This window comes from Tetranychus urticae, chromosome 3, assembly GCF_039701765.1.
Source record: "Tetranychus urticae isolate SD_2017Ah chromosome 3, NJAU_TeUrti_SD_1.0, whole genome shotgun sequence".
Lineage (NCBI taxonomy): Eukaryota > Metazoa > Arthropoda > Arachnida > Trombidiformes > Tetranychidae > Tetranychus > Tetranychus urticae.
Genome location: NC_142960.1, coordinates 19,070,856 through 19,091,058, shown reverse-complemented (window position 1 = coordinate 19,091,058; position 20,203 = coordinate 19,070,856). Strand labels below are relative to the sequence as shown.

Sequence of the window (20,203 nt, the reverse complement as noted above, 5' to 3'; positions counted from 1 at the left end):
ATGATAGATTTCTCCAAGGGAATATCAACTGTATCACATCTACCTGGATTTATCTGTGGAGATATGAATTGTGACAACTCCAACTGGTCCTTTAAACCTAGACCTAAGCTTATCTCGCAATCAAATCATATTTGGAGAATCCTTGCAGAAATCGGTATGAAATGTCCTTTCAAACCTACGGAAAATAATTATACCTTCTCCAAGGGTAAAGATGTTTCATGGATAGACGCCATATTTGTCAATGAGCAACTTATTGCTGATCATTACACTCAGGAATACATAGGAAACGAATCTGACCATAAATGTCTCTCATTTGATCTAACTATAGTTAGAGCTACCACCTCATATCAATCGCGTGAAAGAATTGAGTATCAAAGACTCAATAAAGAGATATTCTTGGAAAAGACACTAAACTGTTTTCCTGGTGAAGACAAATGGAAGCAGATAAACAACATCATAGAGCTCGATAAAGAGCTGACATCTCTTACACACAATATATTATTATCTGGTGAAGAAGCAACTGAAATGATTACAAGAAAGAAGACGGATAACAAATGTAATTCCATGCTATATAGAGTTGTGAGAAAAATTAAGAGAAAGTTCAAGAATGATAAACATCCTGATAGACGCTTCATTTTAGACCATATGAATGCGGAATTAACAGCTTCCTACGCACAATTACATACCAATCACTATCAACATGACGATCCCAACATTTGGAGAAAACTGAAAAGTCTTGTGACACCCAAATCCTTTGAAAAACCTGAGTTTGAACTCAACAAAAAAGATCTTCTATCTACTTTCGACCAAGAAGTTTCTATCAGAGATACATCATCAATCTTTAAGCCCACATCCCTCCCACCTCAGCAAAACCAACAGCTGGACGACCGGGAGATACAGGAAGCTATTCAAAGTATGAATAATAATGCAGCTCCAGGAATTGATAGAATAAATCTAACACTATTTAAACGGATCTATCAAGAGAAATCTGAAGAAATATCATTAATATTCAGAAAAGTTTTCAACTTTGGACTGTTTCCAACCTCATGGAAGATGTCTCGGGCTACTATCATTCCTAAATCTGATGGAGTACGCACAAGAATGATACAAATACAGAGCTGCTTTAGCCGTATACTTGAACAAATCATAGCGAAAAGACTTGCAGTCGTAACACCATCGAACTACTTCGAGAACCAGTATGCCTTCCAACCAAACAAGTCTATAGTAGATGTATTGATGAGAATTAAAAACCACTACCAGACAGTCACTGGCTTCAACAGTGTACAACTGATGATAGCCGATGTTGAGTCTGCATTTGCGAAAATCAGGCATAAAGATATAATCGATGCGCTAATTGCTCTAGGTATCTCGATTGATATGGTATACATGTTGATATCCTTCTTAACCGATCGGAAAGTATGTCTTGTTGAGAAAGATAAGCTGAGATGGAAAAAAATCAGTAATGGCGTCCCTGAAGGGTCTGGACTAGGTCCAATCTTATATGCTTATGGTTTTCAAAACACTCTAAACAAGCTGCAAGAAGTTGGTAAATTTGCTATTTTTAGTAGATCATTAAAAGTCAAACCGATAAGTCCAGCAATGACCTTGGCCTACGCTGATGACCTCATCAACATCGCCTTGAATGAAAGAGATCTTTTACCATCCATTGATCGTAGATTCAATAAGATGAAGAGTATCATCAATGAGATCCAGTTAAATGTCCTTCCACAAAAATCAAAAATAATACTCAACGTAATATCGTCTTCGGAAGTCAACCTGAAACAAGTCCTAAGTGCCAGTGTACTAGGAGTTCCTATTACGACACTCAAAAGCTTCATGGACTACAAGACCTTGAAAGTTGACCTCGAAAAGAAAGTTAACCTCTTATATGCTAGAAGAAGTATCCTTAAAATAATTCCACCTCGAACATCACAACTGGCGCTTGAAGCTTTTAATAATTCTCACTTTCTTAGATTAGCTCCATTAATTGTCGAAGATATGCTGAAGAATTATTCACTAACTAAAGAACTAGAAAGACTCTACGGAAAAACATTCAGATTTATAACCAAATCAAGAAATTATCACAACCATGAATTACTGGGATATATATCCAGCAATGGATGTCTATTATCTAGATGTCTCAGCATAGCTTTAACTAGGAATCTCAGTAGATTTTTCGAAGGGAATCTCACCCCTGAATACCAAAGAATGATAGAGTTCAATAACACCTTTGCTCCTCAGATTATCTCCAACAGATTATACTTTGGGCTAAAACCAATGGTAAATACAATTGTCCATAGTTATATGACAGAAAGGTTCTTTAAGAAACATCATTCGAGACTATGGTATGTATGGCCTGAGAAATACTTCCCAAAAGAGACTGAAATCAGTTGGATGCACGCTTTTGTCCTTGGATGTTTTGATTGGAGATATGATCCCAGAATTAAATGTTCTTGTGGCCTTGGATCGGCAACTCCTCACCATATTATTCAATCATGTCCAAAATTCATGGACTGGAAATATTATTTGTCCAGCCAAATCTTCCGAACCCCTGGCAAATACTCATGGCTACTAACAAAAATAAATAAGCCAATAGTAAAGAAGCTGATTAAAGCGATGTATAGTGAACTGGCCTCCACCATAGCTTCCCATCATAGATCCCTAGCTCTAGGAAACCAACCTTAATACTCCCCTTCACAACTCCACGACTAACATTTTCGATTAAAACTATCCTCTAACAACCCATTAACCCACTTTCTTACATCTTTTTCCTACCAAAATATCAATACTGATCAAAAGAATTTGAAATATTGTAACCCTCATTGATCAAATCCAAATTGTACACTAAGAAGTAACTATTTTGTCAATAGTTTACTCCTTACCTTGAATTTAAATTAAGATACACATTTTGTAGTTCGCAAGCAGGCGAACAGAGGGCATACCCCATAAGACTACCAATAAAACCGTTTGTAATTGAGTAATTCAAATGCCCCTTCAAATTATAGTTACCACTTTGCGTTCATCTGTTACCAAATTTGCAACCCACTCTCTTGGAAAGGTAATACGTACACAAAAAAATACTTTTTGTTCAGTTACATTACAATCTAAAATGACATCAAGTTTAACTGCAGTGAAAACCTATGAGCGTTTACCTAAAAATGTGATCCCTCAACTGTACAAGTTGGAACTTACCCCCAACCTGGAGAATTTTACTTTCACTGGAAAAGAGGATGTCGAGGTTTCAATTAAAGAGAGTACAAATCAAGTTATCCTCAATGCAAGTCAGCTTGAGGTTCAAGAGGCGTTATTCAAAGACCCATCTGGCAGTAAGTTTTGATTTTATTTATGCTATCTATTGCTGATTCAATTATATAATGTCATTCTCTTTTTATGGCATTTAAAGGTACTTTAAAAGGAAACGTCACGCTTGATACAAAGGATGAAAAAGTATTGATCAAATTCGATGAAAGCTTGAAGATTGGCTCTGGTACCCTTTCAATAGCCTTTTCGGGTATTCTTAACGATCAAATGAAAGGTTTTTATCGTAGTAAATATACAACCCCTTCTGGAGAAGAGCGATATGCAGCAACAACTCAATTTGAAGCTCCTGATGCTCGTAGAGCATTCCCTTGTTGGGACGAACCTGCATTCAAAGCGCAATTTGAAGTTACACTTATCGCTCCTAAAGATCGAACAGTGCTATCTAATACCGAACCAGTTCAGCAAGTCCAACACCCTGACAACGCTAATTTGCAAATTGTTAAATTTGCTCCAACGCCCATCATGTCAAGTTATCTACTTGCTTTCATTGTCGGGGAATACGATTTCTTGGAAACAATCACTAAGAATAAAACTCGAGTTCGTATTTACACACCAGTTGGAAAAAAAGAACAAGGTCAATATGCATTGGAAATTGCCTCAAAATCTTTAACTTTCTTTGAGGATTATTTCAACATTCCTTTCCCTTTAAGCAAATTGGACCATATCGCTATTCCTGATTTTGCATCTGGCGCAATGGAGAACTGGGGTTTGGTAACTTATAGAGAGGCTCGGATTTTGACTGATCCAAAAAATACCTCAGCAATAAACCGTGAGCAAACGGCAATTACTATTGCCCATGAAACTGCTCATCAGTGGTTTGGTAATTTAGTTACAATGGATTGGTGGACTGATCTTTGGCTCAATGAGGGTTTCGCATCTTTCATGGAATACCTAGCAGTAGATAGTATACATCCTGAATTTGATATTTGGTCACAATTCGCTTCATATGCAGCTCTCCCAGCACTTAAACTTGATTCACTTCGTGATAGTCATCCAATTGAAGTTCCCGTTTCTCATCCTGATGATATTGATTCGATTTTTGACTTGATATCTTATGAAAAAGGAGCTTCCATTATCAGAATGTGTCATGACTGGATCGGTGATGAGGTAAATTTTCTTTAAACTCAGTATTTTCTTCAGTTTTATGACCGCTGGCTTCTAAGTGAACTACCGGGGCAAACAATTAAATTTACATTTTAAACGATTGGTTCAATATAGTGTTCCCCTGTAGCCTCTCTCCTTTTCGCTTTAGATATGCCCTTCACCAGCTTGGGCTAATTATTCAAACTGAAAAATTTAATTCTTTTCCCTTGTAGTTCACATGCATGTCAAAACTCCCAAAAGTCAAAAAACTCTATGGAGTACTGTAATTTATTATTTTGCAATATCTTGAACTTTTCTATGAGTTGGCAGTTGGTGAAAAACTGTTTAGTTTTGAAGTTGAACTGACGTAGAAGGGATAGAAAGAAAGGAGAAAGAGCATTTGCGTAATTTATATGAGTGTAACCAATTATTTCTGCAACTATTACAATTTTGCTAGTGTTATAAATTGTCACTGAGATTCGTCATCAACTCACCTTTGTTCATATTTCTTCACTTAGATTTATCTTTAAGAATTAACTTGTTAATTTGTTATTAAGAATACTCTTTGCAACCACTTATATGCAAGCTTTTCATGAACAAGTACCAACAAGTTGTTTTATTCAATCGCAACTTGTTTGATCAGAATCCAAAGAAATTTTACAATGTATTTCTGTTGCTTGAAACGGTAAGAGTAAAGACAAACGCTTGTAGTAGACTTGAAATCCACTGTTGGAATTGTGAAGAGACAATCTTCTAATTAGTATTTACTTCTAAGCAGCTAAGTAAGTAATTAGGATGATCAGTTAATCCACTGCAGTTTATTGAATCTGATTCTTCAAAGAATATATCTCTAACTTTATTAGCTTCCTTTCCTGTTGTAACTTAATTTCGATTATATGATCAACTTATCTGAAATTTATGGCTATGATTATTGTATGATTACATATCATATTACGTTTGTATATTTTTTAATTATATTTGAATTTTTTTTAATATATTTTCAGGCATTCCGTAAAGGATTACACAATTATCTAACTAAACATGCTTACAAAAACGCAGTTACTCAGGACCTTTGGGATGCTCTTGAAGAAGTTAGTGGTAAACCCGTCGGTAAAGTCATGGGGTATTGGACCAAACAAAAAGGTTATCCAGTTATAAAAGTTGAATCTAAACAAGATGGCAATAATAGAATTATTAAACTAACGCAAAGAAAGTTCACAGTGGACGGAACGCTAAATGACGAAGAAAGCAAGGTTCAATGGATGGTACCAATCACTATCATCACTTCTCAGGACCTTAATAAAGTTGCTTTATCAGCTCTTATGGCAGAAAAATCGACTGAAATAACCTTACCTAATGTTACTGCTGACACTTGGGTTAAGCTCAATCTTAGATTAAATGGATTCTATCGTGTACAATATTCAGCTGAAATGTTGAAAGCTTTAGCACCGGCAATTTCAACTAAGCAGTTACAGCCAATCGACCGTTTACAAATCCTTGATGATCAATTTGCCTTACTTATGGCTGGCCAAGTCTCGAGTGCACAATTTCTTGAGTTGCTTAGCTCATATGCTAATGAAGATAACTACGTAACCTGGGTTGCTATTGATAATTGTATCAGTAAATTAGATTTACTATTATCTTACACTGACCTGTCTGAGAAATTCGCAAAGTTTGGTATTAATTTCTATTCTAAAATTTACAATGAGCTTGGTTTTGATATTAAAGACGAAAAATCTCATACCGAGAACCTTCTCCGATCATTGGTTTTGCTCCGTTTGGCTAAATTTAAGTATGCTCCAGTTATCGAGGAGTCAATCAAAAGATTTAAAGCTCATGTTGCTGGTACACCAATTCACCCTGATATAAGAAGCTCTGTTTATAGAGCCGTTGCATCTTCGTGTGATGATGAAACTTTCAATACCTTTTTCAAATTGTATCGTGATACTGATTTACATGAAGAGAAAGTTCGATTAATTCAATCAACTGGAAGTTCTGGTGACCTTGCTAGGATTCGGCAACTTCTTAATTTCACTTTTTCACCTGAAGTAAGAAGCCAAGACGCTTGGAGAGTATTTATTTGTACTGTTGGAACTAAATTAGGTCGTGAAGAAGCCTGGAAGTTTTTCAAAGATAACGCAGACGAGTTTAAAAGAAGATATGGTTCTCATATTGCTAATGCATTCGTGATTGAACATCTTACTAATGGTTTTGCTTCTGAAGAAAAATATAAAGAAGTTGAATCATTTTTCTTACAAAATTCATTTTCTGGCCATGAAAAAGTGGTTCTTCGAAGTTTGGAAACGATAAAAACACACGCTGAATGGTTAAAGCGGGAAACTGATAGTGTCAGAAACTTTTTGGAATCGATTTAAAAGTCATTGAAAGACGTGTTCTTTTTGCCTTTTTACTACACCTAACCTTTTACAGCGCAATTAATGGTTGAAATTGAACAAAAATTAATTTTGATGGATAACAAATTTTAACATTAGATCCAACAATTCTCCACTAGATCATGAAATTTGATAAATTTATAGTCCATTTATAACATACTTGATTGAATTGAAATACGAAATAAATTCAAAAAGATTGAACAAGAGATTTGAATAATTGCGGTTTTAAAAATTCTTAAAATTCAAAGGGTTACATTGGTGTTGATCAAATTTGTTTGACGTGCTGTTATAAAATAAAACAAAATAATTGTCAGTCAATTATTTTCCTGGTTTATACAATTGAACTTACCTGCGAATTTGAAACTCATAATAGAGATTGAAAAGGTTTGGTTGAATTTTCTGTCTTGGTAGTTTCTGAACCTGATTGCTTTACAGTGACTTCTTTACCCATCGTCCTTAACTTTAAATTCAATAGAGCTGGGTCCGATTGATTTCGAGAAGAATGTTCATCAATAATTGTTAAGCCTAAACTATCATTGACCTTATCCTGCCTTGGTACCAATAATGAAATTATATTGTGCATACACATTTAGTTTGATATCTGCTAAGATTTAAAGCCTTATCTAACTTACTTTAATGAAACCATCAATATCTCAGACAGCAGCGTCTTTACTGTGATTGGTTTAAATCGTGTGTTAAATTAACGCTCCTCCTTGTGTCAGTGTAACTAGACTTTTACCACAATATGTTTTGAATTGCTGTCTCTTGAGTAAATTAAATGCCCCTTGAATTATAGTTACACTTTACACTGTCCCACTTTGCGTTCAAATGACCACAAGTTTAACTGCAGTGAAAACCTACGAGCGTTTACCTAAAAATGTGATCCCTCAACTGTACAAGTTGGAACTTACCCCTAACCTGGAAAATTTTACTTTCACTGGAAAAGAGGATGTCGAGGTTTCAATTAAAGAGAGTACAAATCAAGTTATCCTCAATGCAAGTCAGCTTGAGATTCAAAAGGCGTTATTCAAAGACCCATCTGGCAGTAAGTTTTGATTTTATTTATGCTATCTATTACTGATTCAATTATATAATGTCATTCTTTTTTTATGGAATTTAAAGGTACTTTAAAAGGAAACGTCACGCTTGATACAAAGGATGAAAAAGTATTGATCAAATTCGATGAAAGCTTGAAGATTGGCACTGGTACCATTTCAATAGCCTTTTCGGGTATTCTTAACGATCAAATGAAAGGTTTTTATCGTAGTAAATATAGAACCCCTTCTGGAGAAGAACGATATGCAGCAACAACTCAATTTGCAGCTCCTGATGCTCGTAGAGCGTTCCCTTGTTGGGACGAACCTGCATTCAAAGCGCAATTTGAAGTTACACTTATCGCTCCTAAAGATCGAACAGTACTATCTAATACCGAACCAGTTCAGCAAGTCCAACACCCTGACAACGCTAATTTGCAAATTGTTAAATTTGCTCCAACGCCCATCATGTCAAGTTATCTACTTGCTTTCATTGTCGGGGAATACGATTTCTTGGAAACAATCACTAAGAATAAAACTCGAGTTCGTATTTACACACCAGTTGGAAAAAAAGAACAAGGTCAATATGCATTGGAAATTGCCTCAAAATCTTTAACTTTCTTTGAGGATTATTTCAACATTCCTTTTCCTTTAAGCAAATTGGACCATATCGCTATTCCTGATATTGCATACGGCGCTATGGAGAACTGGGGTTTGGTAACTTATCGAGAAGCTCGGATTTTGACTGATCCAAAGAATACCTCAGCAATAAACCGTGAGCAAACGGCAATTACTATTGCCCATGAAACTGCTCATCAGTGGTTTGGTAATTTAGTTACAATGGATTGGTGGACTGATCTTTGGCTCAATGAGGGTTTCGCATCTTTCATGGAATACCTAGCAGTAGATAGTATACATCCTGAATTTGATATTTGGTCACAATTCGCTTCATATGCAGCTCTCCCAGCACTTAAACTTGATTCACTTCGTGATAGTCATCCAATTGAAGTTCCCGTTGCTCATCCTGATGATATTGACTCGCTTTTTGACTTGATATCTTATGAAAAAGGAGCTTCCATTATCAGAATGTGTCATGACTGGATTGGTGATGAGGTAAATTTTCTTCAGTTTTTGAGAGCATCTAATTGTACTACCGGGGCAAATAATGCAATTTACATTTAGACAATCGGTTCAATATAATGGTTCCCCTGTAGCCTTTCTCCTTTCTTCTTTAGGTATGCCCTGCACCATTGATTTGCTTATTTCATATGAGCGTAACCAATCATTTCTGCAGCTATTGCGATTTTGCTAGTGTTATAGATTGTCACTGATAATTAACGTGTTAGATTCGTCATCAACTTACCTTTATTCATGTTTCTTCACTTAGATTTATCTTTAAGAATTAACTTGTTCATTTGTTATTAAGATTACTCTTTGCAACCACTTATATGCAAGCTTTCCATAAAAAAGTACCAAACAAGTTTATTTGGATTCGCGGCTTTGACTTTCTATATTTTGCTTTCTGTATTTTGTCTTTCCTTGTTTTGTCCTTCTCGGTTTTGAGCACAAACCAAGTAGGTAATTAGGATTAGTTAATCCACTGCAGTTTTTTAAATCTGATTCTTCAAAGAATATATCTCTAACTTTATTAGCTTCCTTTCCTGTTGTAACTTAATTTCGATTATATGATCAACTTCTGAAACTAATCTGAAATTTATGGCTATGATTCCATATCATATTACGTTTGTATATTTTTTAATTATGGTTGAATTTTTTTTACATTTTCAGGCATTCCGTAAAGGATTACACAATTATCTAACTAAACATGCTTACAAAAACGCAGTTACTCAGGACCTTTGGGATGCTCTTGAAGAAGTTATTGGTAAACCCGTCGGTAAAGTCATGGGGTATTGGACCAAACAAAAAGGTTATCCAGTTATAAAAGTTGAATCTAAACAAGATGGCAATAATAGAATTATTAAACTAACGCAAAGAAAGTTCACAGTGGACGGAACGCTAAATGACGAAGAAAGCAAGGCTCAATGGATGGTACCAATCACTATCATCACTTCTCAGGACCTTAATAAAGTTGCTTTATCAGCTCTTATGGCAGAAAAATCGACTAAAATAACCTTACCTAATGTTACTGCTGACACTTGGGTTAAGCTCAACCTTAGATTAAATGGATTCTATCGTGTACAATATTCAGCTGAAATGTTGAAAGCTTTAGCACCGGCAATTTCAACTAAGCAGTTACAGCCAATCGACCGTCTACAAATCCTTGATGATCAATTTGCCTTACTTATGGCTGGCCAAGTCTCGAGTGCACAATTTCTTGAATTGCTTAGCTCATATGCTGATGAAGATAACTACGTAACCTGGGTTGCTATTGATAATTGTATCAGTAAATTAGATTTGCTATTATCCTACACTGACCTGTCTGAGAAATTCGCAAAGTTTGGTATTAATTTCTATTCTAAAATTTACAATGAGCTTGGTTTTGATATTAAAGACGAAAAATCTCATACTGAGAATCTTCTCCGATCATTGGTTTTGCTCCGTTTGGCTAAATTTAAGTATGCTCCAGTTATCGAGGAGTCAATCAAAAGATTTAAAGCTCATGTTGCTGGTACACCAATTCACCCTGATATAAGAAGCGCTGTTTATAGAGCCGTTGCATCTTCGTGTGATGATGAAACTTTCAATACCTTTTTCAAATTGTATCGTGATACTGATTTACAAGAAGAAAAAGTTCGATTAATTCAATCAACTGGAAGTACTGGCGACCTTGCTAGGATTCGTCAACTTCTTAATTTCACTTTTTCACCTGAAGTAAGAAGCCAAGATGCTTGGAAATTTATTATTGGTACCGTCGGAACTAAATTAGGTCGTGAAGAAGCCTGGAAGTTTTTCAAAGATAACGCAGACGAGTTTAAAAGAAGATATGGTTCTCATATGGCTAATGCATCCTTGATTGAACATCTTACTAATGGTTTTGCTTCTGAAGAAAAATACAAAGAAGTTGTATCATTTTTCACACAAAATTTTTTCTCTGGCCATGAAAAAGTGGTTCTTCGAAGTTTGGAAATGATAAAAACACACATCGATTGGTTAAAACGTGAAACTGATAGTGTCAGAACCTTTTTGGAATCGATTTAAAAGTCATTGAAAGACGTTTTCAAAGGATTACATTGGTGTTGATCAAATTTGTTTGAAGTGCTGTTATAAAATAAAACAAAATATTTGTCAGTCAAATATTTTCCTGGTTAATACAATTGAACTTACCTGTGAATTTTGAAACTCATAATAGAGATTGAAAAGTAGATGTAGTGAAGCAATTTTTGACTGATGGATAGGGATGTCCAGAAGAGCTATATAATTAGACGTTAAAGATAAATTAATTTCATTTAAATTTTCTGTATTCAAGAAACTCACAACAAATTATTGTAACATATTGATCAAGAGTGACATCTAATTCTGCTGTGGGTAAATTGAAATTGGAAAGAGCCGATTCAACTGATGGATCCCATTCTTGCATCAACTGTTCAACATCTGGCAATCGAGCTGAGGAAATCAATGGTATATTTGTCGCTATCGAAGCAGTCGTTTCATGTAAAAGTTTTATTGAATCAATCCATGAATCAATATCTTTGGTTGAATTTGCCGTCTTGATAGTTTCTGAACCTGATTGCTTTACAGTGACTTCTTTACCCATCGTCCTTAACTTTAAATTCAATAGAGCTGGATCCGATTGATTTCGAGAAGAAGGTTCATCAATAACTGTTAAGCCTAAACTATCATCGACCTTATCCGGCCTTGGTACCTATAATTAAATTATATAAAGCATACACATTTAGTTAGATACCTGCTAAGATTTGAAGCCTTATCTAACTTACTTTAATGAAACCGTCAATATCTCCGACAGCAGGTATATAATCGGGAATAAAAGGTTCTAATCTCATGTCCAAGTCAATGATTTGAGGCGAGTAAAGAGTTATATAATTAAATAAATTTCTGACTTCTGATGAAACTCTCAAATCCTTGAATTCTTGAGGATCATAAGCCCTATAATCGAGTATAATAGCCAAAAGGGTGAAATATTAATAGATCATCACAATTAAATAATATCGAAAAATGCTTCAGAGAAACAACTTACCCAACTATTTCGGCTTGTTCATCTTCATCTTCTCCATCCTCTTCCTCATCGTCTTCATCGTCATCATCTTCTTCATCGTCAATCTCTTCCTTATTTGGGTGCAAATCAATTTTTGACATTTTAACAAATAAAATTTATCAAACGAACAATCTATTGTTTGTAAAATTAGAGAAGGTAAGAGTTTGTTATTGTGAAGAGATGATCAGCAAAAGACTGATCTCCATGGTTTCATTGGACAAAACAAAGATGGAATTAATCATTCTTTAAGTTACCTTGAACTGAAGCTTGATTTCAAATGAAATTTGGCAGAAATTCATATTAAAAATTGACTATTTTACCATCTATATTGGGTTTTAATCAAAATTTGATTATCTGACTGTCTTCAAACTATGGATATGCATTTTCATTTGTCATTATCATTAGTAATAATTGTTCGAGGCTTCGGTTTTAATCGATCAACCGATCAAGAATTTAGTAAAGAAAATATTAGATACTGAAGCTAGTGAACTTAGTGAGTGAGTGAGCCGGTTATAGCCTGGCTTTAGTTTTAGCCAATTTTTTCACCACTAAGCCAGCTTTAGTGAGTCAACTAAAAGCTCGCTAAAATGACTGAAATTTGAATTTCGAACTCAAGTTCGAGTGTTTTCAATAGTTGGTTTGACACTAACCAAAAAAGGTCACAGCTCACTCCTAAAAAATTGAAGAAAATTCTTTGCAATCATGACAATTCTGAATTTGTTTGGTATGATTGATTGAACTATGATTGGTAATATCAATTTCTAGTAATAAAATTTTGTCATAAAGTCAAAACAATACACCTTTTTGCCTTTAGTCAGTCAGCTAGCTAAACATAAATTTCCAACTAAGACTAAGCCAATTAGTCGACTATTAGCTTAGTGAGTGAAAAATATCATCAAGTTAGTGAGCCGAGAGACTTTCGGCTCACTTCGGTATCTAGAAAATATTTTGCTGATTTAAAAACAGAATTTATTTTGTATTGCTATCAATATATAAATATGGCGAATTATTTAATAACTCTTAGTCGTTGCGTTTTAATCCACAAGGTCTTCGAAATTCTTGACCGCGTTCGTGAAACCATTTATTTGACACCCATTTTGATCCAACTAACACGGGACAAGCTGCATGTCGTGTTAACAAATCACCATCTCCGCTTGGATGAAGATTGTACCAAAAAGCTGCAGATCCTTTTTCAGGCCAAAGAGCCAGTTCGAGTTGAGGGAAAACAGTTGCTCCTCCGGCTTCAACATTGGACATATAATTCAACCAAGTTGATATTCTATTTCCAGTCCCAAGGCTTGCAAATGGGTCCGCTTTGTGATAGTCCATTTCTCTTTGAGTAGCGAAATCAAAATGAGGTTCATAATGGCCTCCAATACCATAGTTGACAACTTGGAGTTCCTCTGCGGTATCGACTGTTAGTCCTGTTATATCTTCAATCCGTTGATTAACTCTGTCAACAACTTCGTGATCTGATCCTTTTAACCAGGCACTTTTGCTTATTCGGTAATTTGCTGCTTCCAACTGTCCAGTTTTGTGATTTTGTACAGTTGCTCGCTTTAATCGTGGAAGAGCTAATTGTTTGACTATTTCAATTTCATTATCAGACATGATGCCATGATAAATCAAAATGGCTGGTTTGTTGTAAGCCTGTTCAACTTTGACTCTCATCAAACGCAAATATGGATGCTTATTAGTTGTATTCAAATAAAAGCAAGTTAAGGTTTTGGCAATTCTGGGTGGTAGAACAGTTTCCCCACGGCAAAGAGCTTCATATGATTGTCTTTCAATGGATGTTGAAGAATCACCAGCTGATATATTTTCATCAATGGGAACATCATCATCACCGACATCTCCTCGTAATTTTGCTTTGCCGTTTTTACCCAATGACTCTTCGTAATAAATCTTATTTCCAATAGCTCTAGGATGATTAGGAACTAATTTTAGAAGCTCTGTTGTTAATTTCAAAGCATGTCGAACGTTTCCTCGGCGAAATGTTGAAAAAGCAAGATATTCAAGAATTTCTGCTTTATCTGCTGTTTTCACCACTTCATCTTCCCAGCGATCCGCAGCTTCTTGCATCCAAAGGATTGTATGATAATGGTCACCATTTACATAAGAATATCTTCCAAGTTCGAAACAGTCTCCGGCGCTCAATTCCATTTTCTTTGGTGATACTAAAGTAGCTGGCGAGTTTTCATTATTAAATTGTTGAGTATATGATGGCTGCTGAGCAATACGAATTTCACCTCGAGCTAAGCTTGATGTATCCAATTTATAAGTATCTTGAAGCCGCAAAAGCGCATCAGCTGCTCCATTGAAATCTTCGGTTGAAGGAAACGTTTCTCCGCTTGAATTTTGTACTCGACTGACTGATTGTTTACCAATTTCATAGGACTTTTCGATCAATGCCTCAGCTAAAATAAAATGAAAATAAAAAATTAGTTCAAGAGATCAGATACATGGAAAAAAACTTTGACTTGCCGATACGTTAAATATCGATATGATCATAGTTTCATAATAATTAAGTGTTCATGCTAAGTGCAATTCTAATGAAAATCTAATGAATGGGTTAAAAACAAATGTTTCCTAATAGAGTGATTGGTACAAATAAGTTGAAGAGATTGTTGAAGAATGAAACGTAAGAAACCTAATCAATAAAAAATGCTGAGTTAACTACTTTACCATGTTTCCAATCCGAAGTAAGTGTTTTGACAAGAAGAAATGCATTAACAGGGTTGGCCAAATATGAGTGGACATCTTGACTAGCAATTGACTCTATGGAAGCAAATTTTTCTCGTATATTTTGCAATTGTCTTAAACGTCGCTCTTCACCAATTAGATAATAATCTAATGAAGATACAATTAGTCTTTCAATTTCAAGAAGTTTTTCCAAATCCACTAAGGCTGTAAAAACCTCTCCATTTACATTGAATCCAAAAATTGACACAAATAACAAAAGCTTGGTGAACTGAAAAGGCCAGCTTCCATAAAGTATAGAGACCTTCATTTTAGTTGTACAAAAGGTAAGAATAAATTAATCCAAAAATTATGAATTGATGAACACTTTGAGTCCTTAATGTGATGACAAATTCACTGATCCATTATGACTGACATCTTAAAAAAAGAAAAAAAACATCATGGAATTACGTTAAAAAAAGAGATACACTTATTTCGCATTTTCACAATATTTCTCGCTGTAAACAGCCATTGTGTACAGAGGAAAAATGTAAACAAAGTAAACAAATTGACTTACCTCGCTAGTATCGAAACACATTTTTAAACAAATTAATTTATATTCACTGATTGTTAAGGCAAGACAGTAGATAGTTAATTACCAATAAAGTTTACATCTTAAATTATTAAAATACAAGACCAAAAAATATCAAAGAAGTTAACCAGGAGGAGTCATGGATCTCAAGACGCAGATGTAAGATGGTGGATGAAGATAAACACACAGATGGAAAAACAAGTGTAATTTTAGTATCGAGAGATTTTTTCAAAAACAGAATAAAGATTCACTAGAAAATAGATAAATTAATGAAAAACCATGCAAAGGCGCAAAATTTTCTATAACCAGTAGCAAGATTTAATCCAAGCTTGTCAAGCAGCTTTAACAACAGAAAAACTAGAAAACTTTGTCACAAAGTAGAGCCAATTCTAGCTCTCGAATAGTCATGAATTAAAGTTGAAATGACCAGAAAAATTTACTTGATCAAGAAATGAATTAGTTTGTGATGATGATTAACTTCAATAAAACAAACCAAGCACAAAAACTTAAAACATATGTTCCTCTCTCTCTTTCAACCTTCGCCACTAGGGCTTTTTCAATATAACTTAATGCATTACAAATGTATCTTTCCAATCAAAAGCAGGTAACCCTAGCGGTAAATGTAAACGTGAAATATTGTACTTTTAACTACGCTTATTTTACCCATGATATTTATATGTTTATTATGATTATTTTTTATACTGAATTTAACTAAACCATTTGTACCCTGACATCTCTATGTCCCATGGGAGACATATATACTCCGAACTTTTCTCTAACATTATCAATAAAGTTTGACTTAAACTTCCAACTTTGCCTCTTCACTCCCTTGTGCTGCCCTCTCTCCTTCTTACTCTTCACTTGAGACCGAAAGGTCTTAGAATAGTAAGATCCCTCCCCTTTCTCTCTTACTTTTCACTTTTGGTTCATCTCCATAGAAAAGTAAGTTCAATCTTCCTCTTTTGACTGTTAACAGTTGTGAACGGTCACATTTGGCGCAGTCGACAGGATCTCTTCTCCTGTTTTTCATCAGACGTATCTCTTGTCTCCATCTATCAGCCGACTTTTCCAGCCTAATTGTCCTTTGGTGGAACAGAACCCCCCTAAAACCAGTTTGCCGACCCAGCTTCCTCCGTTCTTTGATAACTCCTCAAGTTCAAGCTGTTGAAACTCCCGCTGGTCCTTCTGCTCCATCTAGTGGTCTAATTTAACCTGGTAACATTTAACTTTAGCCGAGAACAAAATGGCATATGATCATATGGATACTAACCTCTCTGATCAAATATCCACAGATCCAGATGCCCAAAGAGACAACCTCGACTCGAACCCAATCACAAATCCAAATCAACCAACCCATCCACCCTTGGGTAACCAACCAAATGGTCGTCTACCAACATTAATCCGTAATCCATACCTCCCGCCTACACCAGCAGTTCGATTCCAAGACCAAAATAGGAACCGTTTATCCACTACATCACAACTAGACACGACTATCGACCAACCAACGCAGTACATAACCTTACCACAGAAGAAGGTTCTCAAATGTTACACGGGCGAACCATCTGGCATCCGCATCCAAGCTTGGTTAGTCCTGTACGAAAGACATATCAACACCAACGATCCATACACCCTTATCAGAGACTTAGTCTACAGCCTAGACAAAGAAGCTCTAAGTTGGTACGCCGAGGAAATCGCATCTGAAGAGCATGTTGATTGGAACGCTGTCAAATCTTTAATGATCACTCGCTTCGGTTCTGAATTTAAGGACCCACTTCTCGAAGCTCAACGTATCCGTCTTGAGCGTACAGAGACAGTGACTGAGTATTATCGCCGCAAGATAAAACTCCTCCGTGAAGCAAAATTGGCTGAACATCAAGTCATCTCTCAACTAACTTCTGGTTTACCCTTTGCTTGGACTCTCCATATGAGCTCTGGACGCCCTCGTACACTCTCTGATTGGCTCGAAATAGCCACTGAAACCGAAATGCGTTACAAACAAAAGGAAAAATTCCTAACAAAGCAACAACCAAAGAAACCCGCTGCTAAAACATTGGTCGCCGCACCTCCACATAACAATAGCCGCCCTCGTCAATCTGCTGAACGCCGTCCTCCAGTCTGTAGGTACTGTGAAAGACTTGGTAAAAAGGAAAACCATTGGCATCGTGAATGTCCTAATCGTTCTCAAACCAGTCAACCTCGACCATCGACCCACACTGCCGAGGAAGAACTCCATCCAGATGACCACGGAGACGTATGTTTCGCTAAAAACATATCCCCAATACTGAAATTCATCGATATCCCGCTAACAATCGAAGGTATTTCCGTCGAAGCCTTCATTGACACCGGTAGTACAATCAGTATAATGAGTCTAAAGACATGTAGAAGACTCAACCTTCCTATCAACAATAAACAACAGATAACCATCAACCAATTAGAAGGTTCAACAAAGAGTGTTGGATACACTCTCGCCTCAACTACCATCCACAAAACAACCAAGACGATCAAGTATCACATAATCTCCAACTTCCGCTATCCAATCTTAATCGGTCTCAACACCAGTATCGAATTCGGTCTTCACCTTAACCTAGAAGATAAGACTGTCAGTATTCGATCTCCAGAGACTCAAGAATTAGTAACCCTGTTAGGAGAGACACATGAGAAAGATCAACTTGCCGCTCTCATCGAAAAACATAAATCTGCCTTCGCCCAAAATGAAACAGACATTGGCCGCATCACTGTTGCCAAACATCGGATAACCACTATAAACCATCCTCCAATTCAACTTAGAGCCTATCGTCGTCCTCAAGCCGAACTTGATGAAATAAGTCGTCAAGTCAAGGAATACAAAGAAAAAGGATTGGTTCGTGATAGTGAAAGTCCTTGGGCCTTCCCAGTCACATGTGTACCAAAGAAAGATGGTGGTACACGACTTTGCATAGATTTCCGTCGTCTCAATGCCCTCACCATAGATGACAAGATGCCGCTGCCACGGATCAATGATGTCATTGATCGTCTTCAAGGTAGTAAGTACTTCTCGACACTTGACGTCAAATGGGGATATTGGCATATTGAGATGGACCCAGAAAGCATCGAGAAAACTGCTTTCGTAACTCATGAAGGACACTATGAATGGCTCGTCATGCCATTTGGTCTCAAAAACGCCCCAGCAACTTTTCAAAGAATTCTCCAAAGAGTACTTGGTTCTCTACTCTACAACGGCGCAATAAATTACTTAGACGACATCATCATTTACAGCAAAACCTTCTCTGAACATCTTCAACTCTTAGAGAAGATCTTCACTCTTTGCAAGGATAACAACATCAAACTGAAGCTGTCTAAGTGCAACTTCGCGCAAAATGAAGTTGACTATCTTGGATACATCATCAGTGAAGAAGGGGTTAGACCATCCAAACAAAAGGTCAAAGCTGTTGAACATTTCCCTGTTCCAAGTAATGTCAAGGAAGTTCGTCAATTCTTAGGACTTGCAAACTATTACCGTCGCTTCATAGACAAGTTCTCAACCATCTCTAAACCATTAACCAGACTCCTTTGTAAAAACATCGCTTTCCACTGGAAGGATGAACATCAAACCGCTTTTCAAATCCTCAAAAACAAGTTAATCAATGAACCAGTTCTCGCTATTTACAACAAAGATGAACCGTGTACCCTTTACACTGACGCTTCAAAGATTGGTATTGGAGCTACGCTAGTTCAAACCGACAAACATGGTCTTGAACATCCCATTGCTTATTTTTCCAAAGCACTCAACGAACACCAAGGCAACTATACCGCATTCGAACTTGAATGCCTTGCAGTTGTAGAAGCTGTTGATCACTTCGAAGCTTATCTCAGCCTCCCATTCAAAGTCATCACCGATCATAGTGCATTGAAATGGCTCCTCACACTCAAGAAACCCAAAGGGAGACTCTATCGCTGGAGTATCAAGCTCTCTACTCGATCCTATGAGCTATTTCATCGAGCTGGCGTCTCTCAACAACACGTTGATGCCTTATCAAGAGCCCCAGTTACTTTCCTCATCGATGCTGATGAAATCAAGCAACATCAAGCTACCACTGACTTCTCTCATATTCAACAATCTTTCAAAGTGGATGGCATTGTCACCGTGAAAACCCGTGGTTCCACTCGAGCTATCATTCCACCATCACTCCGTAATAAAGTCTTGCAGCATTTTCACGACGATTACAGTCACCCTGGGAAAAACAAGACTGTGAAACTTATTACTCGTTTCTATTGGTGGCCCTATATGATCTCAGACATCAAAGCTTATGTCGATTCATGCCGTTCATGCCAGCTTGTCAAGCAAACCCATCGTCCAAGTATTGGTCAAATGATCCTCCCTTCAGTTGATCTCGAACCTGGTGATCTCGTCGGCCTCGATACTATAGTCATGGGACCTGCAGCTGGTAGTACTCGACATAAATACATCCAAGTCTTCATAGACCACTTTTCACGTTATGTTTGGGCCTTTCCCACAACCACCAACACATCAGCATCCGTAGTAACCCTCTTAGACAAATTGATTCAATCTGGTATTCGCATCAAAGCTATTCTAACTGACTGTCACAAGAACTTCCAAAGTACAGTCTTGAAACAAGCTTTTAAACGACACAACATAAAGCACATCTTCAGTACTCCATATCATCCACAGACCAACGGTATTGTCGAACGTATCAATGGAACTTTGATGGTCAAAGTAAGAGCTGCTTTACAAGATCATCCTCATCGTAAATGGACAACACTCTTACCCAAGATTGTCACTGACTACAACAATACTCCGCATGATATCACTGGTTATGCCCCTGCATATCTCTTCTTTGGAACCGATCCAACTCCGACTTTCTCCGGTGAAACCAACAATCTCCAAGAAGCACGAGAATTAGCCAGGACCAGGACACGTACGGAACAA

General features: G+C 36.6%; 5 protein-coding genes across 6 annotated transcripts; 3 read left to right on the top strand and 2 right to left on the bottom strand.

The window, feature by feature from the left end:
- LOC149093551 (uncharacterized) lies at positions 1 to 2,685 on the top strand. The gene has a single exon (XM_089269368.1). The coding sequence runs from the start codon at positions 1 to 3 to the stop codon at positions 2,683 to 2,685; it is 2,685 nt and encodes an 894-aa protein (XP_089125494.1).
- A 281-nt stretch (positions 2,686 to 2,966) lies between these two features.
- On the top strand, positions 2,967 to 7,005 carry LOC107362844 (puromycin-sensitive aminopeptidase). The gene is made up of 3 exons (XM_089269601.1): positions 2,967 to 3,326; positions 3,404 to 4,428; positions 5,409 to 7,005. Exons 1-3 carry the CDS (start codon positions 2,987 to 2,989, stop codon positions 6,777 to 6,779), a joined length of 2,736 nt encoding a protein of 911 aa, XP_089125727.1. The 5' UTR covers positions 2,967 to 2,986; the 3' UTR covers positions 6,780 to 7,005.
- Positions 7,006 to 7,532: 527 nt separating this feature from the next.
- Positions 7,533 to 11,086, top strand: LOC107370276 (puromycin-sensitive aminopeptidase-like). Its single transcript, XM_089269602.1, has 3 exons — positions 7,533 to 7,842; positions 7,920 to 8,944; positions 9,620 to 11,086. The coding sequence occupies exons 1-3, from the start codon at positions 7,626 to 7,628 to the stop codon at positions 10,988 to 10,990; spliced, it is 2,613 nt and encodes an 870-aa protein (XP_089125728.1). The 5' UTR covers positions 7,533 to 7,625; the 3' UTR covers positions 10,991 to 11,086.
- On the bottom strand, positions 10,755 to 12,240 carry IFT46 (intraflagellar transport 46). Of its 2 annotated transcripts, XM_025160977.2 has the most exons (5): positions 11,988 to 12,240; positions 11,728 to 11,896; positions 11,267 to 11,654; positions 11,117 to 11,202; positions 10,755 to 11,050 (listed from the first exon to the last, which is right to left on the bottom strand). In XM_025160977.2, exons 1-5 carry the CDS (start codon positions 12,104 to 12,106, stop codon positions 11,033 to 11,035), a joined length of 780 nt encoding a protein of 259 aa, XP_025016745.1. In that variant the 5' UTR covers positions 12,107 to 12,240; the 3' UTR covers positions 10,755 to 11,032. The 2 variants fall into 2 exon arrangements, with proteins under 2 accessions (XP_025016745.1, XP_089125733.1); XM_089269607.1 differs by lacking the exon at positions 10,755 to 11,050 and having other exon boundaries at positions 11,078 to 11,202.
- Positions 12,241 to 12,951: 711 nt separating this feature from the next.
- On the bottom strand, positions 12,952 to 15,366 carry PH4alphaEFB (prolyl 4-hydroxylase subunit alpha-1). The gene is made up of 3 exons (XM_015930153.3): positions 15,262 to 15,366; positions 14,691 to 15,122; positions 12,952 to 14,422 (listed from the first exon to the last, which is right to left on the bottom strand). The coding sequence occupies exons 2-3, from the start codon at positions 15,013 to 15,015 to the stop codon at positions 13,026 to 13,028; spliced, it is 1,722 nt and encodes a 573-aa protein (XP_015785639.2). The 5' UTR covers positions 15,016 to 15,122; positions 15,262 to 15,366; the 3' UTR covers positions 12,952 to 13,025.
- Positions 15,367 to 20,203: the final 4,837 nt, after the last annotated feature.